This window comes from Anolis carolinensis, chromosome 1 (assembly GCF_035594765.1).
Source record: "Anolis carolinensis isolate JA03-04 chromosome 1, rAnoCar3.1.pri, whole genome shotgun sequence".
Lineage (NCBI taxonomy): Eukaryota > Metazoa > Chordata > Lepidosauria > Squamata > Dactyloidae > Anolis > Anolis carolinensis.
The window spans coordinates 80,127,250-80,151,712 of record NC_085841.1 but is presented as its reverse complement, the minus strand read 5'-3'; the positions used below and the strand labels follow the sequence as shown (position 1 = coordinate 80,151,712).

The following is a 24,463-nucleotide window of genomic DNA, read 5'->3' as shown; positions in this document are numbered from 1 at the left end:
CACCATCAACTTGGATGGTTCCTCCTGAGATGATTGTGACATGCTGTTGCTTGGAGTGACTGCTGAAGCCTTTGCTAGGCCAAGTGAAGGACGTAGCAGTAGTGGTGAAAATGAGGAAAGAGTTCACTTGACCCTCCATTCAACTTAGCTGAGTTTTTAGTGACATGCAAACTTTGCCAGAAAGGAGCACTTTGCCAGATGGAGGTAGCATCATCAGTGAAGATGAAGAAAAGGGGCTTATGTTGCCACCCTTCTTTTTGTTTTTGTTGCTGTTGCTTCCTTTAGCCCCCAAAGTGCTTCCTCTGCCATTTGGAATGGTGATCAAAAGCTCTGCTAGTCTGGGTGGAGGACTGATTTGCCCTCCCATCTTTGTTCCCGCTGTGTTGATTCATCAGTCAGGGCAAGTGGTAGTGCCTCAGTGGATAAAGGAGTGGTTAGTAGTGGCTGCTCCATCAGGCCTAGTCAAATCTGCAGCAACTATGTTAGTTGATACATGTGGGACATTTTAAAATATACAGTACTTGAAAGGGGTGGGGAAGATAATTAACCATATCTGCTTTGTCTAAAGTGGGATAGTTTAGGGGTATAATCTATGCAGTAAGGAGACACTATTTTTGCAGTGATTGTGGTCTTGAGAGGAGCCTTGCCTAGGATTCTTATATTCCTTGCACTGCACCTGCTTGCCAGGATTCCAGATAGAAAAAATGCACCTGGAAATTTTTATAGCCTTAGAAAGAGGCATACAGTGTTCCCTCCCTACTTTGCAGTTCACTTTTTGCTCCCTCACTGCTTCTTGGTTTTTTTTTCTCTGAGCGGTGGCACATGCACAAAGGGTGCCGGTTTCCCTTTTGTGCATGTGCCCTCCCTCTCATCGACATCCAGCCGGGCCACTCTGGATGCTGACAAAAAAGAGGCGCATGCACAAAAGGGAAATTGGCAGGCGCCGGAGAGGAGGCCACTAAGAAGAAGTACAGGAAGAAGGCTTGCGAAGGGGAGAAAGGCCACCCAACTACTAATATAATGTGTAAATATTAAAATAAATATAGCGCCCCCTACTTCGTGGATTGTCATTTATTGTGTGTGGTCCTGTAACGTTTCCCCCTGCAATAAGTGAGGGAACACTGTACATGTATAATATTGGGGAAAACTGTGGGTTAAAGACATTTTGCAAATGAAATCTCAAATGCTTTTAATAAATTGCCAAAGTTTTGCTTGTTATGGGATAGTGATGGCACCTTTGCTCAAATTTTCAGAATTCATGTCTTTTTAGCATTTGTGATCATTCCTCTATGTTAGGGAGAAGGACAACAATACTCTGATGCTCAATGGCAAAAGTGTGCATAAATAGCACACGGACCTCTGTATGTTGCATTCTAAGGTAATTTTGTTAATGGAATGACTTAACTACTTAGTGTAGGGGTGTGAAAGTCTCTCAGTCCCAAATACATTGCTTATCTTTGAATCCCACTTGCATTTTCATCCCATTCATTGTTTCATATGAGGTCGTTAGACTTTATGCCTTTCTTCATGGTATTTAAATGTATTTTTGTAATGTGCCCATTTATTTGGTTTCATACATTCCTATTGACTGAACATGGATACGTTAATTTTAAAAGTGTATGCATTTTAGCCATTCTATTTTATAATATGCATATGTTTTATACACACACATTTATCTGCAACACCTCAGAAGCTTTGCAGGTGTACACATTCTTAAGATGGAATGCAAAACCCACTTTAGTTGAAGCTATGAGATCCAGCTTTCGATTATCTTTTTACTATTTTGTGATGGTTGTAATGGCATATTTCTTACCATTTTGTGGTAGTGCTAATGCAAATACCCTCCCCTCATTTTGTTATTTCAGTGCTTTTGTCTTGAGATACCCAAATGTCATCATTAGCATCTAGGGATGGATGCCTTGTGACTGTATTTGAAAACTGTCCTAATGTAAGATATTGCTTTCTTCCTTGATCTGTTTTTTTGTGATAATACAGAGATAGAGAACTTCACAAAATTGAAGACTTCTGTGTTTTAACCAATTGCTTGGTAGACTTTAACAGAGGAAATTAATAGAAAATGTATCACTGAATAGTGATACTAGATTAATTCAGAGCCTGTTCAAAAATGTAGTCAAGAAAGATTATATGCACAGTAGGAGAATGGAACAGATTTTGCTACAGATATAGTGTTATTGAAATTGAAGAAAAGAAAGATTCAGATTCATTCAGTGTTTGAAGTTAGCTATTGACTTGAAAGGAACATGTTGAAGACTTCATTTGAGATCATTTACTAATGAACCTGCCTAGTATTAATTTTTGCAGAATAAGAATTTAATTCTGGTAAACCACATTCATGAAAAGTTTTTGCTTCTGATCTAACTCTGCAAACTGAAATTGATACGCACATAGAATCATTGAGTTGGAAGAGAACACAAGGACCATCCAGTCTAGCCCCCTGCCATGCAGGAATCCACTCCCAAGAGATGGCCATCCAGCTTCAATTTAAAAAACTCCAGAGAAGAAGACTCTACCATACTCTGAGACAGCATATACCACTGCTGGACAACACAGATTCTTCATACCTGCATGTTTATATTAACATAATGCATACTTAAAGACTTTTACAAAATTGGGCAGGTCTACTTCTATGCATTCATGCTAGAAGTTCAGTTCACTTTAAAAAACTATTACTGACAGTTAAAGCTGCACAACTGGTTTAAAGTTGCGTGTCTTGGAAATTGAAAATTGTAGACAAGGATTTTATCACAGAATACAATAAATGGGAGTATTTTTGTTTGTTCCTTCACTACTCTGCAAAAGAACATTTTTGAAACAGTTAATGTGGTATGGGTCTGATGCTTCAAGTGGGAGAGAGTGAAGATCTGGTAAGCAAATGGAAATTTTTACAAATGCCGAAGGTACCCTCAAATTCTGACTTGTGCATTAGAATCTGCACACTTCAGATATGATAAAACTTATTTAGGGACAAACGTAATATGTGCCTTTAAAAAGACAAGGTGGTAATGTTTGGCGACTTGTGCATATTAATTATTGTCATTTAGACCTTTTAAAATGCATGTATTGGTTTGTTCATTTCACATTCAAGGCTTTGAAATACTATTGACTTGGTGTTGCCATGTATTTGTAGGTTTTAGGGATTTCTTTCAATGAGGGATAGAAATCTCATTTCTGAATAAACACTGGAATCTTAAAAGAGTAATTGTGAAGAATATTTCCTGTCTTAATATTTTCAAGCTGCTGGCCCTTTTTCTGTGGCAACCTGCCCAGACTGGAAGGAGCCAGCATCCACAATAGGGAAGGGAGTTTGACCAATCCAGGAGGCTTACAACTATATATGGCTTTCAACTGTATAAAAGTCTAAAATGCTAAAATCACTTGATTCGCAAAGACTGAAATACTGCTGCTAATCGCAAGTCTAGCAGTTGTTAGCATTCTGTGAAACAATCTCTATTTCAAAAGCCTGCCTTCTCTTTTTCTGGTCATACTTGACCTGCTTGGATGTATGTAGCACTTAAAATGTGAGCAAAACTACTCTAAATGAAATGTTGTCAAGTGAGAGCGATATTATTAATTTATGCTTTCCACTTCATTTAAAAGCTACATTTTAACATTGTCTGTTGACTTACGGTGATTCAATGAATGCCTATGTATTATAGTATCTTAGGCAAGAAATATTCAGATGTGGTTTGCCATGTAGGCGATTAAAGATTCATAGTCAAGAATAGAAGCACTGTTAATCTTTGCCCGCTGCTTTCTTATTAACCAAAGAAACCCTCAGTTTAATGAAGAATGCTTTTCTTCTTCTTCAGGTACCAGTTGTCTTAAAAGCCTTGTTCTACTAAGGCCTGATTTTTGTGGTGGTCATAAACTCATGCCTGTGCTGTGGCTTTTCTAAATGCTAATGTGGACTTTTCATGCTTGAATGCATTCTCCTCCCAAATTCTTTAAAAAAACCTGCCTCTAATATGCTAACTTTATCTGTGGAAGGAAGTTTTGTACAAAGAAGCATTCGATTGTATAAGCTTTTGATTACAGTCTGATGTGGTAATCTATATACAGTTTTACTTCTGCATGGCAAGAGTGCTCCCACCCACTAACAGAAGAGAGGGGGAAGTGATTCGGTGAATTCCCCAAAATCTTTTCTGAGATGTTGAGGGATCTTCTTTAATTGTATAGGAGGTAACTGGAAAAGAAGAGAGAATTGCCACAAATTATGTCCCCTTCCTTCATCACAAGGGTGGGAACATTTTTTTTCCAATCCAAAGGCAGAACTTTTTTGGAGAAGTTTCAGAGGTGCACATTGCAGTGTAACCGGACAAACATGTAGGGAAAAACATCAAGCATAAATATAACAGCATATTATTGCCAATAGAAACAGTCATTCCAAAATTTTAGAATGGAGAAAAAAATAGCAAAAGTTGATCATCACTAAATAATGGTGTCAATGGGGTGTGTTCACGGGGAACTCTGGGAGGGCCAGATTTGTACCTGTGGCCTGTGGTACACAGGTAATCCAAATCATTGATGATCCAGAACTTCTGTCATTAACACTCATTAACACTCGGTTGACTGTGGAATCCAGATGACGATAGTGATAATAATATTTCATCTACACTGACCATTAAAAACAGTCTAAAACTAGCTTCAAGCTGTGGTGGCCAGACAACATATCCCCACCAAAGTATGCAAAAGCAAGTGCTTAATATGTATCAATGCTCTGTAGTTTGTGTAATCTCTGGGCCTCAAATCGGTTCCAGGATTTTCTGTGTAATCATCTGCACTGCAAAACCACTTCCTTCAATTCTGAAACTGCATGATTTGGTCAGTGTAGATGCTGCTAAAGTTGCATAAGCTGTCATGAGGTGTTTCAGTGTAAAATGGGAAAACAGACAATTTCTTTTCCATTTGCTGTTCTATTGTTACACTTATTATAGCTACTTTATCTAACCATTTTAAAAATGTCGAAAACTCAAATGCTTTTAAATCAGACTTTCAGGGAATATACCTGTCAAGCAGTGTTCTATTCTGGATCCCGAAAAGAAAAAATATGTAGGAGATGGAACTCCTTGATACTTAAATAGCTTCCTTTGTTTCATAGCTCAAAGTGGGGCTGATTACTTTCATTACTTATTCTTAACTCATTTGCAGTTGTTTGTGCATGACAAAAAGGGTAAATTAAAAGTGGGTTCTATAAATTTTGCAGATACAGTCCATTAATGGAACTTGTTTGCTTCAAGCACAACATGTTTAATTTAAACCAAGTTGTTCTGCTATTAGGGAGTGCTTATGGATTTGTTTGTTTAGCATCATGAACTGCAGTAAAGTTTCCTTCCCAAAGTGGATTTCAGGTATTCTTGTTCTCCCCCTAGTCTTGTACTGGGTTTGTATGTGAAAGCCAGGATTAAATTTTATGCTACTCTTTTTCTAATTCTGTGTATTTTTAAGTCCTTTCTCTTTATATGTTCTTTTGGTACCCACCTTGTATTTTAGCTACTACAGCCATCAGTCAGAGAGAAGGATAGTGTTTCATAAGAATGCTGGAAACGTTTATATTTGAGCTACAGCATAAAAACTTCTCCACCCACTTGGCTAACCACAAAATAAGTACTGTGGGTTTTATGGAGGCTGTTCTAGCCGGCTCACAATCTTCAGGCTGTCATACTTAAGAGCCAGTTGTCTTTAGTTGAGCATAATGCAGGGAGAGGATTTTTTGTCATTTGTTTCTGGAATTCAGCATGTTTGTATTTTAAACATATGTGCACTTTCAGCCTGAGGGAAAGAATTAAAGAATAAAAGTCTTGCTTGTCCCTGTACTTATCAGAGCTAAAACGTGCTTCCTCTTCTCCTTCTGTAACAGTTACTTATTCTATACTTTTCTTTCTATTAGCCAGCCATTCCAATAAAACATGGCATAGTGTGTATGCTAAAACTGTAAATAAATGGATGTTCTATAAACTAGTCAACAACTGATTCAGGAACCCGTGTAGACCTTCCAAAGAGCTAATTTGCTAGGTCAATCAGAGTATCCAACAGGATAAAGGGAGAAGAAATAGTGTGGTTGTCAGCCAGTCCAGATGCCAATCAGCAAGTCAATATTTAATCCCTTTCCTACCTCTTAGCACCTTAATTTTTATAATGTTGAGAGCATGTTATTGTATAATTTGCTACCATAGTGTTTGAATGTTTGTATATGTTGTTGCGGGAGGGCGGAGGGATTTGCCTTGCAGGGCTCAAGCAGCTGTGGCAGGAGTAGACATATGTTTTTATCCCACAAGTGTATTGTGTGTGTATGTTTTTTTAAAAAAACAAAACAAGTGAGTGGAGATGAATCCTAATCCTAGCCTTTCTTACTTTGGCTCATTGTTGGAGCATGTAATCTTTTTTAGTCTTATTTAGAATTGAATCATCTCATTTTTTGAATTTGTTCTAATACATTAGAATGAAACAGACACATAGATACTGCTTTCCTTGCATATAGTTTTTTCATAGATCAGTTGAAGAGTTATTTTGTATTTACACAGGTTTATCATTAGAGTAAGGAGTTCTCTTCCAGTATCAGAAGTTGTATATTTCAGTTACTGGAAAACATAAGATGGAGTGCAGTAGTAGTTATTTCTAGCTAGTCTCCCTTAGGGGACTAATTGGAGATTACTGCTACTGTAATCCATCTTAGTCCCTTAGGGGACTAGTTGACGAATGTGGGAAAAAGAACGTTGGGACTAGATATGTCAAAAGTCAGACACCAATTAGAGAGCAAAATAGAGTTTATTAAAGCAACAGTCCAAAAAATAGCTCAACAAACTAAAAAGACTTAAAACACATAACTTTCAGTGTTATTAAGTAGAACAAGTGGGAAAACCCCCAAAAAACAAGAACTGGCAAATAATTCGGATTAGCCAGAGATATAATCCAGGTTAAACTTAAAGTTCTAGAACTTGACCCAAAAGTTCACAATGGGCTGAAAAACGGAGGCATGAACTAAAGCAAGCAGTATTGAAGCCCACAAACCTTTCCCAAAACTCAAAAGTACAAAAAGGAGTTCAAAACAAACGCCCAAACTGAGCTAGGGAACTCCCAGTGGAGAGCAGCAAAGCCAGCGAAATAGCGAGACGCTGGCGAGCTCGCAGCAACAGCTGCTGGAACGTACACCAAACCAAGAGTTAAAGGAGCAGAGCGGGAAAGCGTCGTCAAGCCGGTCCGAAGTCGGGATAAACCAGCAGTGTCAAGCTGCTGCAGAAGCAAACGCCAAGCCAGGAGTTAAAGGAGCAGAGCGGGAGAACGTCGTCAAGCCGGTCCGAAGTCGGGATAAGCAGACAGCGTCAGTATCAGGAGTGAAGGTAGTAGTCAGCAACAGCAGACAGCCACGGAATAGAGAACGATGCCAAGCCACGGATTGAGAGCAAAGAGCAAAGCCGAGTCAAGTTCCAGTCCAAGGTCCAAGAGGTTGAAGTCATCCAAGAAGGTCACAACACAAAATGGCACAGAGAGCCAAAGCAACGAGGGCGAACAACAGCTAATACAAAATAGTAATAACAGTGCAGTCCAGGAAAACCGTTGCAGAATAACCCAGATTAAACTTACATCCATTGCAAAGTCTGAATCCAGTCTTCAGTAACACACACAGGAAACCCAATGGCGCCCAGCAATACCTTGCCACACGCAAGGTATAATGGCCAAACAACCCCAATATATCCAGGTCTCCCTGGGCTTCCAAACTATCCACGCCCAAAGAGCAGGTGTCTCAACTTCTTAATCTGAATCAGAACTCCACACAGCCAATGCCATTGGGTCAGGCGTTCTTAATTCCTCATCAGAGTCCCAACCATCCTGCCCATGCCCAACTCTATCCATACCTGTGGACCCCCCCTCACTCCTCCAAGCAGACCAAGTGGGATCTGCTTCTGAACACACCCAAACTTCCCCAGCATCAGCAGTATCCATGGGCTCCGATTCGTCCCCAAGCATCTCCGGTGCCCGTGCCCACTCCGTGCCCAATTCCTCCGTTAACACCTGTTCCCCAGCATCCATTTCCACCTCAGGATCCCCACATGAATCCTCCTCAGAAGACTCCCCATCAGTCTCCCTGACCCTTTTCCTAAACAAATCCTCCAATGAGCCCTCATTGCGAGGGTTTTTCCTTCCTCTCCTGATCCCACCACTATCATTCACAATCTCCGAAGGCGCATTCACAAGATATGCCTATGGTCTGGTTGTGGAATCCTGTTCTTTTGGATTTCAGCTCTACATGAATCATTTTATTTTATGTATGGAAAATCAAATAAGTTGAGTATTGTTATAAATATGTTATAGTTAAGTTCAGCTGTGATTCTCCTTTGTGGTCTCAGTGACTCACATAGACTGAAGAGGAGGGATTACGACCAAATTACTTACATAACAACAAGTTCTGAATTATGTACTGGGCAGGTACAATACACTTATTTCTATTAGTTTATAGATAACCATTTGAAGAACTGTGGTTCCAGGAAAGCAACCCATCCTTATGTATAGTTAAATATCTAAAAACATGAATTGTAAAATCATTCTGAGCAGACTAGGAGTGACATGTCAGTAAAAGGATTAAGACATAATATATTAAATCTCCACTGATTTATTTCCATGACTTTAAATATATTTTAAGTCGTAGTAATCTGTTTCCTAAGATTAGTATCTTAAGAACCACACCTGTTGTTCAGCTTTCACTCTGTCATGTATGTGAATTCCACTGCAGTCACTATTTACTTCCTTTTTCCTTGCCAAGTCCATTTCCTTTGGTGGTGAGGTAGAACTTGGCTCGTAATTGATCTGTTGAGCAGCCGGTCTTGCCTCGCTGTTTACAGCCTACTGGTCTGAGCTGAATTAGAATCTTGTACTAGTTTTTCATGTTGCTGTTGCTAAGGCTTGAGGAGGTGGTGGTGAACCAGCTGTTCATTTGAAGTGATTGGATTTCCAGCAGCTGTTATTAGCTGAAAATTGTGGCTATGTCATGATCAAGGAGTTTGCAAGTTCTGTATAAACAATTCTATATGCTATTGGGGTATTGCTGAGAAGAAGAAAAACATCAGAGGGTAGAATATACAGTACTTTCAAAATCCCTTCTACATTTTAATGGTGAGATATGTCACTAAAAGGATGATAGTGAGAATCTTCATATAATGCTACTTGATTATGTACTCCCCAGAACTGATTTCTAAGTACTTCTTCTTCTTGCTGTTCAAAAGGAATGCCTAAATATTGCAGAAGACAACATTTAGGATCCAGGACGGCAGTCCAGATTCTGCCAGGTACATCTTTTTTGTCAGCATGGTGGCAACTATAGTCTCTGTCTTTTGTGGGTTATCATTTGTTACAGATTCTTCCATCTTCTGCATCTTGTTAAAGAAATTGATTTATGTCTGGAAATACCACACACCATAAATAAATGTAGGAGAGGGTGGACATTTGTATTTCAGATAAAGGAAACATCTAGGCTCATTGGATACTCGTGTAAATGGTAAAATGAAGAGTAAGAATAAGACAGAGCATTCATAGTAACTCAAGAACTGGGTTGGTGAGGCAAGATTTAAAAAAACAAAATTAATATTGATTTAATCAGTATGTTTTTAAATGAAAAGTCAGCCAGAAAACTTTCAAGATCTTTTCTTTTAAACTGTATAATTCCAGAAAAAGTGTACAGTACTATAATTAGGGAACCACTCCCTGGAATGATATCACCAGTGACTTACAAACTTTGGTCCTCCAGCTGTTTTGGATGTCATCTTCCAGAAAGCCCCAGCCAGCTTGGCTCACAGGAATTCTGGGAGCTGAAGTCCAAAAGATTTGAAAGAAGGCAGGTAGAAAATGCTACTGTTAGGTGGATCTGTAATTGGTTAAGTGACCAAACCCAAAGAGTGCTCACCAATGGTTCCTCTTCATCCTGGAAAGAAGTGGCTAGTGGAGTGCTGCAGAGTTTGGTCCTAGGTCCAGTAGTGTTCAACATCTTTGTTAATGACTTAGATGAAGGTTTAGAGGGCATACTTATCAAATTAGGAGGGATAGGTAATACTCCAGAGAACAGCAAGAGAATTCAAAATGACCTTAAGAGATTAGTGAGCTGGGCCAAAACTAACAAAATGAATTTCAACAATGACAAATGTAAAATATTATACTTGGGCAGAAAAAAATGAAATGTAAAGACACAGGATGGGTGATGCCTGGCTCAACAACAGTCCATGTGTAAAAGATTTTGGAGTCTTCATGAACATGTTGAACATGAGCCAACAGTGTGATACAGCAGCTAAAAAGGTCAATGGAATTTTGGGCTTCATCAAAAGGAGTGTTGTGTCTAGATCGAGGAAAGTCATAGTGCATCTCTGTTCTGCTTTGGTTAGACTTCACCTGGAATACTGTGTCCAGTTCTGGGCGTCAAAGAGATATTAAGCTGGAAGGTGTCCAGAAGAGGGTGACTAAAATGAACAAAGGTCTGGAGACCATGAATTCCTATGATAAGTGTCTTAAAGAACTGTGTATGTTTAGCTTGCAGAAGACAAGGTTGAGAGGAAACATGGTATATTGCTCTTATCTTTCCTTTCCTCTTTGCTACTCTTGATTCATGTACATGAACAAACCGATTCACATACAAACCATGATATTCTTGAGCCTCTGCTTCCTTTCTCTTGTTTAACTTGCTATTCAATCTTGCTAAATTGTAAAAATTTGGGGTAGAAACCATATTTTAATCCCCAAGTCACATTTAGAAACCAATACCCCATTGCGTCATCATAAATGTTACATGCCAAATTATATCTAATGTTGTAACGAAGTAATTTTAGAGTTCCGTCCAAATGGCTAAACTTATCTGAAGATGGTCTACCAAAATAGAACACATATTTTGCATTGCATTGACACTCTATTGCTGTCCAAAGAAAGAAATTATTTAACAGAAAGACAGTATAAATGTTTTGGAAGTGTGTGATTTGGAAGAGTTTTTTTTAAGAGAAATACCCAGGGAGATTAAGGAAGAGCAAGAAACTGAGAGCTTTTCATTGGTTTTCATTCTAGCTCAATTGCTGAAGGCTTATAAATGTTAGTACAGTCTCTCCTAAACTCAGACATTCCTACATTGCAGAAGTGTACGATATTTGTCCATGTTAGAACTTGTGAAAGCTCAGACCTAACATGCTCTTTTGATTGACACTTAAGCATTAAGAATGTTTGATGCTTTACAGTAACAAGTTAAAAGCTATATTAATTGTAGATAGTTCAACCACTTGCTAGATCACTTGTATTCTAACACACAGCAATTTTATTGCTATGGGTGCCCTAATATAATAAGAATGTTGTTTTAATGCATAGTTATACTAATACTTGATTTCAACGTCTTTTGTGTTAGGACTGGCAAAAAGAAAAAAAATTGGAAGCAAGGTTCAGATATTTTGAGGTTTAATATTCAGGCACTGGTGATTTTGTTTCAGGATCTTCTACAGCTGAGCTGTGAATAAAGCCACTACGAACCCCCTGAGAACTGTCTGTCTTATGACTTCACTTTGTATAGTAAAGGTTTTTCTCTGGTTAAAAGAAGTTTCACAAACATCCATAGCTCGGTACCAGATACTTTGCTCTGTACAACTACAACATTTTTGTAGACATCAAAACTTCATGAAATCTTTCAAGCCTGAATATCTATCTTCGATTGTTTGAGGTTTTGGCATACTGTACTGACAAAATGGCAGGGGGAAATTGGTTGATAGGAAATTCAAATATTTATCTTACTATTTATTAGAGGAATCCTCCATTTTAAATGTTTAGACATGCATAATCTTCTCAGGACTAAGCAAGACCCAACACTGGATAAAGATTTTGTGCTGGGATGGGGAAGCATGAATCCTAATACAGATCTTTTAAATGTTGAAATGGGCCATTTTAAATATTTTAGCTGATTTAAAAATGATTATATGGATGTCTTATTAAAATATAATTGACCACTCTTTTGTTTTTCCAATTTTGACATTTTGAATTATGTGCCTTTTGGTTAGAAAGATTCAAGTGCTTCCTGATGTACATATTTTTCGAATGCTCACTTGAATTGAGTCCTTGCGAGTGTAATCTATGAATTGTGTGGATGGGATCCTGATAGCTGCTATATGAGTACATATGTCTGAGCAAGTAATTCCAAGAACTGAGCCAGATCAGTTTGTCATATGCATGTGGTTTCAAAAGGGCAATTTCATTAGGGAGGAAGGAGATGAGTCATTATCCAAATGTTTAGAATGTGTTGCCCTTGGTTTTTATTTGAGTGAACTTTCTTTTATTTGGAGGCCTTTAGGGACCATGAAAAAAATTGAAGATTTCTTCAAAAATGTTTGACGATATCATTATACTGCAGATGCATTAGCAGAAATCTTGTTCTAGACTACACATGGGGGGATAATCTAGTGTAGTTTTACTTGTGCAATCTTACAGTTTTCCTTCTAAAGGAGCAAGTAAATAATGCCCTTTTTACTTCTTTGCTTTTTGATATGTGTATGAAAAACTAATTGTGTACAGTATACACTCATTTTGTCACTGTATACAATTAGTTTTTCATATACATATAAAAGAAGCAAAGAAGCAAAGAGGGCATTATTTATCTTCTCAAGTTCCTTTTTAAATCTTAGGTTATGAGCACAACTATTTACAGCCATGTTTGGAAAAATATGAAATTGTGAACATTTAAACTATGGCATCGCCATGTTGAATCTAAATGAATTGTTGGGGTGTGTATCCTATTACACCATAGTTAATTACAATATTTCCCCCAACTCCCATTTCTGTCTCGTTAGGAATAGCTTCTGTTGACAAAATCTGTGTTGATAGCAAGCTAGTGTTTATTAAAGCGGGAAAGGCAACATCAGGAACAGCTATATGAGATAGCAAACAGGTAGCATTTGACAAGTAATTACTTCTCTACACCCCATCCTACCACAACATAATCCAATTGTCCCAAGGACAGAAAGTGAGGTGAAATCCTCTGAACAGGGACACAGAGGTGTTAATTAACACCACAGGGGTGTTAATCCCTCCTTTGATATCCAAAGCTATATATATGTGTGTGTGTGTGTGTATATATATAGCTATAGATAGTTGGAGTTACACTTTAAAATGTACCTTTTTTGATTTAAAAATAAATTCAACTTAAGAACCTATTTTGGTCATAACTTGGGGACTGTCTGAACCTGCAATAGGGTAATAGGGTCAGTGTGGAAAATACTGTGTTGCCCCAGTATTTGTTGCCCATAGAACTTCGGAATACAGTATTACAGAGTTGTGGCTTTATCACTTTGCCTCATTCTTTCTTAGTTCTAGGACCAATGCAAATCAGGTTTTTGTCTTAACTGTTCAGGGTCTAGGGATGATTGGGCAACCCTGCTAGTGGCAAACTAAGACTTTGCTAGCGTCTAAAACTGTGTGTAAGGGTTTTTCCTAGTAAAGAGGACTGCACCCTAGACTGTTTTGCTAATGGAAGTGCAATAAGATATTTAGCACTACAGTAAGAGGTCCTTTGATCTATGGTTACAGAATGTAAAAAAGGTAATACTGCCAAAGTAGTATTGATGGAACTGTGATCTTGGCTTAAAAGACAGAGAAAAAGCGTTGAATTTCAATTATAAAGGTTTGTCTTCAGGGCAGACCAAAACTTGCTAAGGAATGCTGTGAAAAGAGAATACCCGGAGGAAAGTTAAAAAAATATTGATCCCTCCTTTGTCTATTTGAGTTTTTAATTTGTTCTGTCTTCTTTTGTGGATAAAGATAAGGAAACATACAATTTGGTGACTAATGAATTCACTGCTCTTGCTCATCAAATGCTTTGCTAACTAAAGAGTATTTTCATGGCTTTCAGTGATTGGGTTTATTTCCTTGAAACACTGAAGGGCAAATGTTCTTCACTTTAAGGAAGATATTTACACCTGAAAACCCTGTAAAGATAGAAGGATTCTTTGTAGTTTTGATGACATTCAACTTATTTGAGTTCTGAGGGAGATGTAGTTGTGGGTGATGCCCCAGAGTGCTCTTATATTGTATCCGCCATGATGCAGACACAAATTTCACTTAATTCCAGCATTAATATATCAAGTCATTAATTATTTAAAAGAGTGACAGTGATGAACAGCCAACAGATTTTACATTTCTGAGATGGATTTTAATTTGACTTCATTTGGATCTTTTTAAAAGCTACTTTTATTTTGATTGTCATTCAGGGCTGGAAAATTAACAATGGGGAATATCCTACTCTGGGTTTATATAACACAAATGACTGCATATTGATTATGTTACTTGGTTCTTATATTGAATTATTAACATTGTACAACTACTTGTATAACAGCACCACATGTGCAACTCCACACATGTCCACATGTAAACTAAGACCAAATGTGCATTGCATATTGAACCAAAGTGCCTAAATACTTATTTAGGAAAATTTAACTATGGATACTAGGGTACCTAGAGTAAATCAAGCCTAATATCTTCATAGAAACTCGATTGGCCAAACCAATGCTGTTGTACTTTGGACATATCAGGAGGCAACATACCTTGTTTAAAAAGACAATAATGCCTAGTAAAGTGGAGGCAGTAGAAAAAGAGAAAGGCCACATTACATATATATATAAACCTGATCCAGTCCTAAACATACAAGACCTGAGTAGAGTTGTTGGTGACAAGATAACTGGAAGGTCTCCATTTGTCACAGACAGAACGCCACCAAGTAAAGTTCAACACAGTTTATTAAAGTTACAGAACTAAAAAATGCCCGTAAGAAACAAAGGACTAGGCAAACACTTGCCTTCAATGTGAAAAGATACAAAAAGACTCCGCTGGTACTAAAAACGGTTCAAAAGATAAACCGGATTAAACAGGAGTTTAATCCGGGTTAAATCAAAAATGCTTACTTCAGCCTGGCAATTTAAACAAACAAAAGTTGATAAACAAAGATTCAATGTAACACAAATAACTGGCAGCAGATTCCTCTCTGCTACTCAAAAGCTACAATTGAGTAACTAAGGTTGTTACTCCTCCGTGCAACGAGCGAAATCCGGGTCCAGGCACATCAATCAGGGTAGCAACGGTCAGCAGGGTCCCAATCCGGTCCAGGGTCGAAAGCCAGGTACAGACGTCTTTAGTTCACAAGATCCACCGATAGCCACAGAAGGGATAGTCCGAGGTCGTAGTCAGTCAGTCAGTCCAGCGTCAATCCAGAGTAGGCAATTAATGTCCGTCAAAAAGACGACGGAGGTCCAAGGTATTCAGCAAACGAATCACACCCGTCTTCAGGAAGTTCCCCAACAAGAGCCCAAGCGTTCGTCCAGATTACCTTGCCCAACGCAATTAGCCATTGATTCTAGACCCCATTTTATGCCAGTTCACAACTCCTCATCGCTGTCAGCTGCTATCCTAATTCCAGGTGCCTCATCATCATCATCCTCATCAGAGCTAAAACACCTTTGACTACGCCCCACAGCATCCCCAGCTGTGGATCCCGTTCCATCCCTCCAGCCCGTCCACGGGTCCGATCCTGCAACCCGCCAGTCACCTATCATTGCCGGCGGCACCCAAATCCTCCCTCCCACGAGTCCATTCCATGTCATCCTCCTCTGAGCTAACCATCTCTTCCTCCATTCCCTCGGTAAAACCCTCAAAGGAGTCTTCGTCTGTTGGTTCTGCAAATAAGTCCCGGAGTCGTTTCCTTTCGCGCTCCTCAATAGAGTCTGACTCTCGAGGAGTCTTACGACCTCGTCTCCTAGTATCGGAGCCAGAAGGCTCAACCATAACACCATTCATAGAATCATCATTCATAGAGTCATTGCCCCCCACCTCTGGAATTTCCTCCCTAAAGAAATAAAGCTGCCCCCCTTCCTCCTGTCCTTTGAAAAACAATTGAAGACCTACTTTTGCTCACTAGCATATGGAGAAGAGAAGGATTAGATAATGACAGATCACTACTGGCCCCCTGGTTAAGAAGTATTTCGCATCTGGGCTCTCCCTAGTCCATACCAGCCCATTTAACTACACAACCAATCCACACTGTTTTGTGAATTGTAGTTGGCTGTTGTAAATTAATGTAGATGTTTGTTTAGATTTTATGTCATTATATAATTTTGTTTGACTACATGCAGTTTAATTTATTGATGTTAGGTTTAATATACTGATGTTAGGCTTCAATTTGATGTTAGGTTTTAATGTTATTTTCATATGTGGGGTTTTTCTGGGATTTTATGGCAGTATTTGTTTGGTTTATGGAGGCATTGAATGTTTGCCGTTGTAGGTTGGAATCCGCCCTGTGTCCCCTTGGGGAGATAGGGTGGAATACAAATAAAGTTAATAATAATAATAATAATAATAATAATAATAATAAATCAAAGCCAACATGGCAACAATTAAAACAACAAAATCGAGCAGCAGGATAACAACAGTCTAGTTTAAATTACTTAAGAGTAATTATAGATTTGTTCTAAAGATTTATAGATTAGATGCCACCTCCTCATTTGCTTCAAGAAATTGAATTTTGAAGCTCTTGAACCCTGGCAGTTTTGCTGATATTTGGGTGAGAATCAGTAAGATCAAGAAAGGAGATGGGTAAAGAGATGAGATTATAAAAGAGGAAGAAAGAGGAGGGAATGAGGTTTTTCCCCCTAAACTGGATTTTCAAAATGTATACAATTTTTAATGCACACTTTATCAGAAAAAAGATGCAAGGAAATAGCAGTGGATGGTATGGTATTTGATCTTTGTTTTGCTAAGGCTCTTAATACAGGCATTTCACTTAATGAATTAATTCCACCCCTCCATCATAAATGTTATTCAACATAGTTAATGATTAACTAAGCTAAGCATGTTAATCATTTTCTAGTAACTACAGTATATTGCTGTGTTACAGAATTTCCTAATGGGAACTGGCCAGAGGAAGCCAGCCAATCCTTTGAAAGATAGAAGGAAGAGCATAATTGAGCAATCCTGATATATTGTTTCTGTGTCCCAAAAGTATCATTGTTGGAAGTATTCTATAGTCGTCTCCTAAATGGAAACTGGTCTTTACTGTCAAAAAAGTAAACTCTTTCATCTGCTTCCTCCCGCTTGTGTCTAGTGGTTTATATTTATGGAGAGCTTATGGAAGGTTAAAATACATTTTGAATTGGCCTACAGGGTTTTTAAGGTCTGAGGATCTAATTTGAATCTAAAGCTTCAGAGCCAGCCTGTCTATGCAAGAAGGGGAAAAATCTATCCCTGAATTAGTAGCTTTACTTTTAAGTAGGAGAAAATTGAAAAATACTTTGATCTTAAAATAGTTTATTTGATTATAGAAGTTACTGTACATATAAACAGTATAATTACATAACTTCCATATTGGGTCCACTCTCTTTAACTGTTTATTGGTTACTGTTCTGCAGTTGAAATTTAGATTATCTGATCTTTAAAGCTTACCCGCACTAGTGAAAATACCTTTTATCCTATATTGCACATTGTATTATGATGATGATTATGGTGATGTTTATTTATACCCCACTTTTTCTCTCCACATGGAGCGTGACTTTTAGTGTGCCTTTAAAGTTGTTTCTAACTTATGGCAACCATGACATGGGGTTTTCTTGGTAAGATTTGTTTGGGGAGGGTGGCTATGCCTTCATCTGATGCTGGGAGAGTGTGACTTGCTCAAGTTTACCCAGTGGGTTTCCAAGGTCAAATGGGAATTCAAACCCTAATCTCCAGATTTGAAGCCCAGAACTCAAAGTACTGCACTACACTGACTATTCATGCTTCATCTGTATGGCATATGCAATACTTCGTGCTCATATTGCTAATGCTTTGTGTTCATATTCACAGATTGCTATCTTGAACTCTTAATTCATCTAAAGGAGTCTTATTCAGTAATCACAAATCTTTCAAAAGTTGCAAATCTTTAATGTTGCCATTGTATTTCAGGATTGAGCAGTACAATTATATACAATACTATTGCTCTAAAAAAACATGACCCACAGATAACTGAAATGTTAAAACATCACGAATAGGCCAGAATTCTAATTAGAAATATAAGATGATCTTTGCTTATCACACTCAAAAAAGGTAGAAAGCTGAGTTATACATCTTTTGAAGAAATTCCTTTATAGTTCTAATTTTTTAAGTAAAACCAATAATCTATTGTGTTAATCTTTATTGAGCAACTCCTTCGAAATCCTTTTATTTCTTGCCTAATCTTTGACTGATTTAAGTGTTTGTATATATAACTAAGTAGCGGAGGTTGTAGGTTTTCCTAGCAAAGTCGATTTTTGTCTCCAAAACTTGCGCTGCAGTAAATTTATAATGTGCCAAACACCTTGTACTCATTGCTTCATGTTGACATGATCATTTTTCTGCAATCCATTAGATACATTTTTATTTTTGGATTTGTAAACTTGCAACTTCAGTGAACAAACTGTGGCATAAATTCATTTTCTGTATTGAATGTGTAAAATAAATATAATTGGTTCCATTTTGTATTATGTTTTTACATTTGTCCAGTTATGTGAAGTGTGTTGAGTTTTTGCTTATAACCATGTGTAAAATATTATCTCTGTGGAACACTGTGATATTGAAATAGAATTTTGTATCTGCCCTCATGGGATGAGCAAGTAATTTGATATAAGGGACAATATTTTATTATACCACTATGTATAATGGGGCTTGAGCCTCCTAGGATTCTGGTATCCACAGGATGATGGTAATGTTCCTGGAACCAAGTCCCAGCAGATACTAATGATCCACTAAAACCTGAAAGTACATTATGTCAGTCTGTCTCTCTGCCATTCTTTGAATAGGTCTCACTTATCCAACACTCACTTATCCAATGTTCTGGATTATCCAATGCATTTTTGTAGTCAATGTTTTCAATACATCATGATATTTTGGTGCTAAATTCGTAAATACAGTAATTACTACGTAGCATTACTGCCTATTGAACTACTTTTTCTGTCAAATTTGTTGTATCACATGATGTTTTGGTGCTTAATTTGTAAAATCATAACCTAATTTAGTGTTTAATAGGCTTTTCCTTAATCTCTCCTTATTATCCAATATATTCGATTATCCAACGATCTGCCGGCCCGTTTACGTTGGATAAGTGAGACTCTACTGTAGTTAGTTTTTAACCTCAGAACTAATTAAACAATAATTATTTAAAGTAACATTTTGGATTGCGATCTAAATGTTGACTATTAAAAAGTTGAAGTAGTTTTTTAAAAAAATCCATGTAAGTAAGATACCAGATGATAAATGTAAAATGTAACATTTTTTAGTTTCTCTCTTTTACTTTATTAATAACCGAAGAACTGAATTATTAAGTTAATACTAAAATTCTACGTTAAGTCGGTCAATTAAGTTAAAAAATAAACTTAGTTGAGTCACTTCTTTAAAAAATCGAACTAAACTGATTTGATCTAGTTAGTTTCCTCCAAGCTGTGCCCTATTGTAGACTTTGATGTCAATGTAGAGCAGTGGTTCTCAATTTGGGGTCCCCTGATGTTTTTGGCCTTCAACTCCCAGAAATTGTAACAGCTGGAAAACTGACTGGGATTTTTGGGAGCTGTAGACCAAAAACATTTGGGGACCCCAGGATGAGAACCACTGGTGTAGAGGAAAGTCAGTTTTTTAATTTTTAAACATAAAAACTTATTTGGATGTATGTTTCAGTCATTTCTGCTATTTGAAAGTTGGGAACACAATCCCTATGAAATTGCTACCGTTTGCACAGTTCCACTGTTTTCTCCAGAAAAAAAAACTATTTAAAAACTCCTTGGGAGGTCAAAGTATGTTGAGAAGTTCTCTGGGGAAAAACAGCTAGAATTAAGTCAAGAATTAACAGGTCAAGGATTAGGTGCATTTATTGATAGGATGGCTGCAATCCAGCCCAGCATTACTTTCACCTAAAATCCATTATAATAAAAACACCACTGGGACAGAATCCAAAATTATAATGCAATACTATTTTTATATTACTACAATGATGAATATAATTGTTGCATATAACAACATAGGAATAGTACAGGTAGATCAGAAAAAGAATCTCATCTTGTCTAGACTGCAGTTGACAACTTCCATGGATTCCTGGATGGCCAGGTCATGCAAAACAATAACTCCCCCAATATTGCCAAGTGGTGTTCAGCAACATACTTTTCTTTTCTTTTTTTAAATTCTTTATTAAATTTTGAAAATAACAATAAAATCCACTTTAGTGGGTTAGGAAAGTGGGGGGGGGGGAAGAAAGGCTGGGGGTAGGGAGGGGGGTGGTAGAAAGTGAGGGGGAAAGGGGTAATAAGGATAGGGGGGGGTCAGGGTCCTTGTCGATTCTTGACTTCCATTCTTCTCTATAAAGTTGTCATAACTATTTATTATTTATGTTGTTGGTATCATTCATTTTTTTTTGTGTCGACAGTTGACACTTCTCCTTCGCGTTAAGGGCTTTATAACAATATTCTAACTTTTTCTTTCTTCATCCAGTCCTTTACCGGTGTCCAATCTATCCTTTTTTTTGGCTTATTTTGTGTTGTTGATAGCAGGAACATTAGGTAGTCCATATTCATTATATCCCATATTCTTTTTATCCATTCTTCCACTTTGGGTATTAATTTCTGTTTCCATAATCTTGCAAGAACTAATCTGGCAGCTGTTGTTAAGTGTGTAAAGATTTTGTCTTCATTCTTTCCCCATTGGTTATTCGTCATGCCCAATAGAAAGAATTCTGGGAGTAGTGGTATTTTTATCTTTAATTTTTTTTGACATTTGTCGTGGATTTCCCTCCAGTACGGTTTTACCTTCTCACAAGACCACCACATGTGTAGATATGATCCTTCACCTCTTCCACATTTCCAGCATTTAATCTTCTTTCCTTTGGTAAATTTTGATATCCTTTTTGGGGTCAGGTGCCACCTATAGAACATTTTCCACCAATTTTCTTTCAATTCATAGGCATATGTATAATTTAATTCCCCCCCCCCATAAAAGTTCCCATTACTCTAATAGTATAGTTCTTCCTAGATCTCTTGCCCAATTTGTCATGCACTCTTTTATTTGTTCCTTCTCAGTACTCCATTCCAATAGAAATTTATATATTTTTGCAATTTTCCTCTTTCCCTTGTCTAATATTACATCCCATGGTGTTACCTTATCCTCGAATCCCTGAATCTTATCTTTATTGAAGCTTTCTTTTAATTGATAGTACTGGAGCCAGGTTAGATTACCATATTTTAATTTTAATTCTTCCTGTGATTTTAATTTTATTTCCCTTCCTTCTTTTTCTAGTATATCTCTATACGTAGGCCATGTGTTCCATCCCAGTTCTCTTCTCTGGCGTGCCTCCATAGAAGACACCCAGAGGGAGGTTTTATTATAGATTCTCTGTTTATATTTATTCCAGATCTTGAGTAAGGCCGAACGAATAAAATGGTTGCCAAATTTTTTTTCGATTGGTGCTTTGTTGTACCATAGGTACGCATGCCAGCCGGCTCGCAAATCATGTCCTTCCAGGGTCAACATTTTCTTATTGCTTAAATTAATCCAATCCCTTACCCAATCTAATCCGCAGGCTTCTGAGTAAAGGGCAAGGTTCGGTAAACCTAAACCCCCTCTATTTTTAGCATCTGTCAAATTTGTATAATTTATTCTTGGTTTCTTATTATTCCAGATGAATTTTGATATATCTTTATTCCATTCTTTGAATAACTTCTGGTTCCTAATTATTGGAAGGTTTTGGAAAAGATATATAATTTTTGGTAATACATTTGATTTAATAACCGCTATTCTACCCAATAAAGATAATTTTAATGAAGACCAATTCTTGAGATTGTTTTTAATTTCTTTCCATTTATTAATATAGTTGTTTTGGAGTAACTGTGAATTCTTTGTTGTTAGATATATTCCTAGATATTTTATTTTGGTTGGCGTTTTCATACCTGTGATATCACTTATCTGGGATTGTCTTTCTTTTGATACATTTTTGGTTAATATCATGGATTTATCTTTATTTATTCTGAAACCTGATATTTTGCCGAAGTCTTCTATTTCCCGTAGCCACTTTTTGATATTACTTAATGGATCCTCTATAATGCACACTAAGTCATCCGCAAAGGCACCGAGTTTGTATGTCTCTTTGCCTATTTTTAAGCCTTTTAAATTGTTGTCATCTCTCAAATTATTAAGGAGTAATTCCAATGACATTACAAATATTAGTGGGGATAGGGGACATCCTTGCCTAGTCCCCTTCTCCACCCTAATTTTGTTAGATGATTGACCATTTACCCAGATATTTGCCGTCTGATCTTCGTACATAGCTTGTATCGCATTCATAAAATTATTCCCTATATCCATTTCTCTCATTAACATTTTAAATAAATCCCAATTTATACGGTCAAATGCCTTTTCCGCATCAACTGTCATTATGGCTACTTCTTTTTGATTATGTTTTTCATAGTATTCAATTATATTTACTAAACTTCATACGTTGTTTTTATTACTCCTATCTGGTAAAAATCCCGATTGTTCTTCTTTTATCCAATTTGTTAAATATAATTTTAGTCTTTCCGCAATAATTAAAGCAAAGATTTTATAATCCGTATTTAATAGGGAAATAGGTCTATAATTTTTGATGTTATTGGGGTCCAAATTGTCTTTAGGTAACAGTATTATGTTAGCTTCTTTCCAAGATTTAGGTATCTGTTTTTGATGAAGGGCGTTATTCATAACTTTTTGTAAGTGCGGTATCAGATCATCTTTCAATCTTTTATAGTAAATTGGCGTTAGGCCGTCTGGACCCGGTGCTTTATTGGGATCTAATTTCCTTATAGCAATATCGATTTCTTTATGTGATATATCCTTGTTTAGCATCTCCCTTTGGTCATCTGTTAGTCTTTGTATCTTTTGTCTCCCCAAGTATAGCATAACTTCTTCCCTATTTATATGGTCACTTTTATATAGGTTTCCAAAATATTTGCTAAATTGGTCCATAATCTCTTTCTCTGATGTATAAACTTTGGTTCCGTCTTTTATCTGGGTTATCCATTGTTCCTGTCTTTTCCTCCTTAGTGTGCGTGTTAGCCATTTACCCGGCTTGTTTGCGTTTTGGAAATGGTTCTGTTTTACAAATTTCAACTCTTTAGCCCTTTGTTCCATTTCCAATTGCTGACGTTGTTTATTAAGGTAATCTAATTCCTGACCTAATTTTGAGTTTTTGGGGTTTTTCTTTAAATTCTTTTCAGCCAATTCTATTGCTTTATGTATTTCTAATGACTTTTGATTTCTTAATTTATTTTTTATAGCATTTTGTTGAATGAAATTACCCCTCATGACGGCCTTACTTGCGTCCCAAACAATGCTATCATCTACATCTGCTATTGTGTTGAACAAAAAATATTCTTTAAGAAGTTTTTTATTTTTCTCTATATCTTCTTCCTTCTGTAGTAGGTTTTCATTAAGTCTCCATTTTTTCATACCGGGTTTGTAGTTCAATTTTAACTCTAGCGGGCAATGATCTGTGTCTTTCCTTGGTAATATACTAATCTTATTTATTTTTGTGGATATCGTTTTGGTTGACCAAATCATATCAATTCTGGACCAATTATTATGCCTGCTTGAAAAGTATGTATAGTCCTTCTCTGTCCCATGATATAATCTCCATATATCTACCAAATCGTATTCTTTCTTTAAATTTATAAAGCTTTGGAGTAATTGACCTAGGTTTTCCTGGCCTTTCTTCTTACTCTGTATTTGTCTATCAATTTTATTGTCTATCACTCCATTAAAATCTCCTAAGAGTATAAGGTCATCGAATTTTTGTTCTCCAATTAGTTCCCTCAATTTCTTTACAAATTTTCCTTTTGATCCGTTTGGTGAATATATATTACAAATTAGTAGTCTATGTCCTCCTCTTTCTATCCGAATGGCAACTATTCTTCCCTCGGTGTCTTTAAAGGCTAATTCAGAAGGGATGTTGTTTTTTACATATATTACCACCCCCTTCTTTTTATCTGGTGCTGCCAAATAGTATTCCTTTCCTGGTGCTTTTTGGGTTAGTAGTGCTACAAATCTTTGGGAGATATGGGATTCCTGTAGGGCAATCACATCATACTTCTGCTTCTTTAATTGTGAGAAAATTTTATTTCTTTTCTGGGGGCAATTTAGTCCATTGACATTGTTTGAGTAGAATCTCAAACTCCAGTCCATCTTCAACTTCTTTCCTCTTCTTCTGTCTTTTGATCCTTATCCACTTCCTCCTCTTCTTCGACGGTTCCCAGGTCCATCACTCCTGCACCATATTGTATTCCCAATTGTTCTGGCGATTCATCTCTGAGCTGTTTGCTTGGAATTCCTTTACTTGGGGTCTTGTTATCCAATGAATCCTTTTTTAGTCTCTTGTAGAAATCTCTAGCTTTCTCTTCAGTGGTTAGCCAAAATCGCTCTCCTTTAT

At 37.1% G+C, this 24,463-nt stretch overlaps 1 protein-coding gene across 3 annotated transcripts in view; it reads left to right on the top strand.

Annotated features, from left to right (window-relative positions):
* Positions 1 to 24,463, top strand: part of utrn (utrophin) — a 456,383-nt gene that overhangs the window by 27,934 nt on the left and 403,986 nt on the right. For 2 of the 3 annotated variants that reach the window (XM_062977769.1, XM_016998724.2), the window contains exon 3: positions 9,240 to 9,302. The exons of the other annotated variant lie outside the window; for it this stretch is intronic. In XM_062977769.1, the coding sequence (XP_062833839.1) occupies positions 9,240 to 9,302 (63 nt within the window). The remainder of the gene's footprint in view (positions 1 to 9,239; positions 9,303 to 24,463) is intronic. 3 annotated transcript variants of the gene reach the window in all.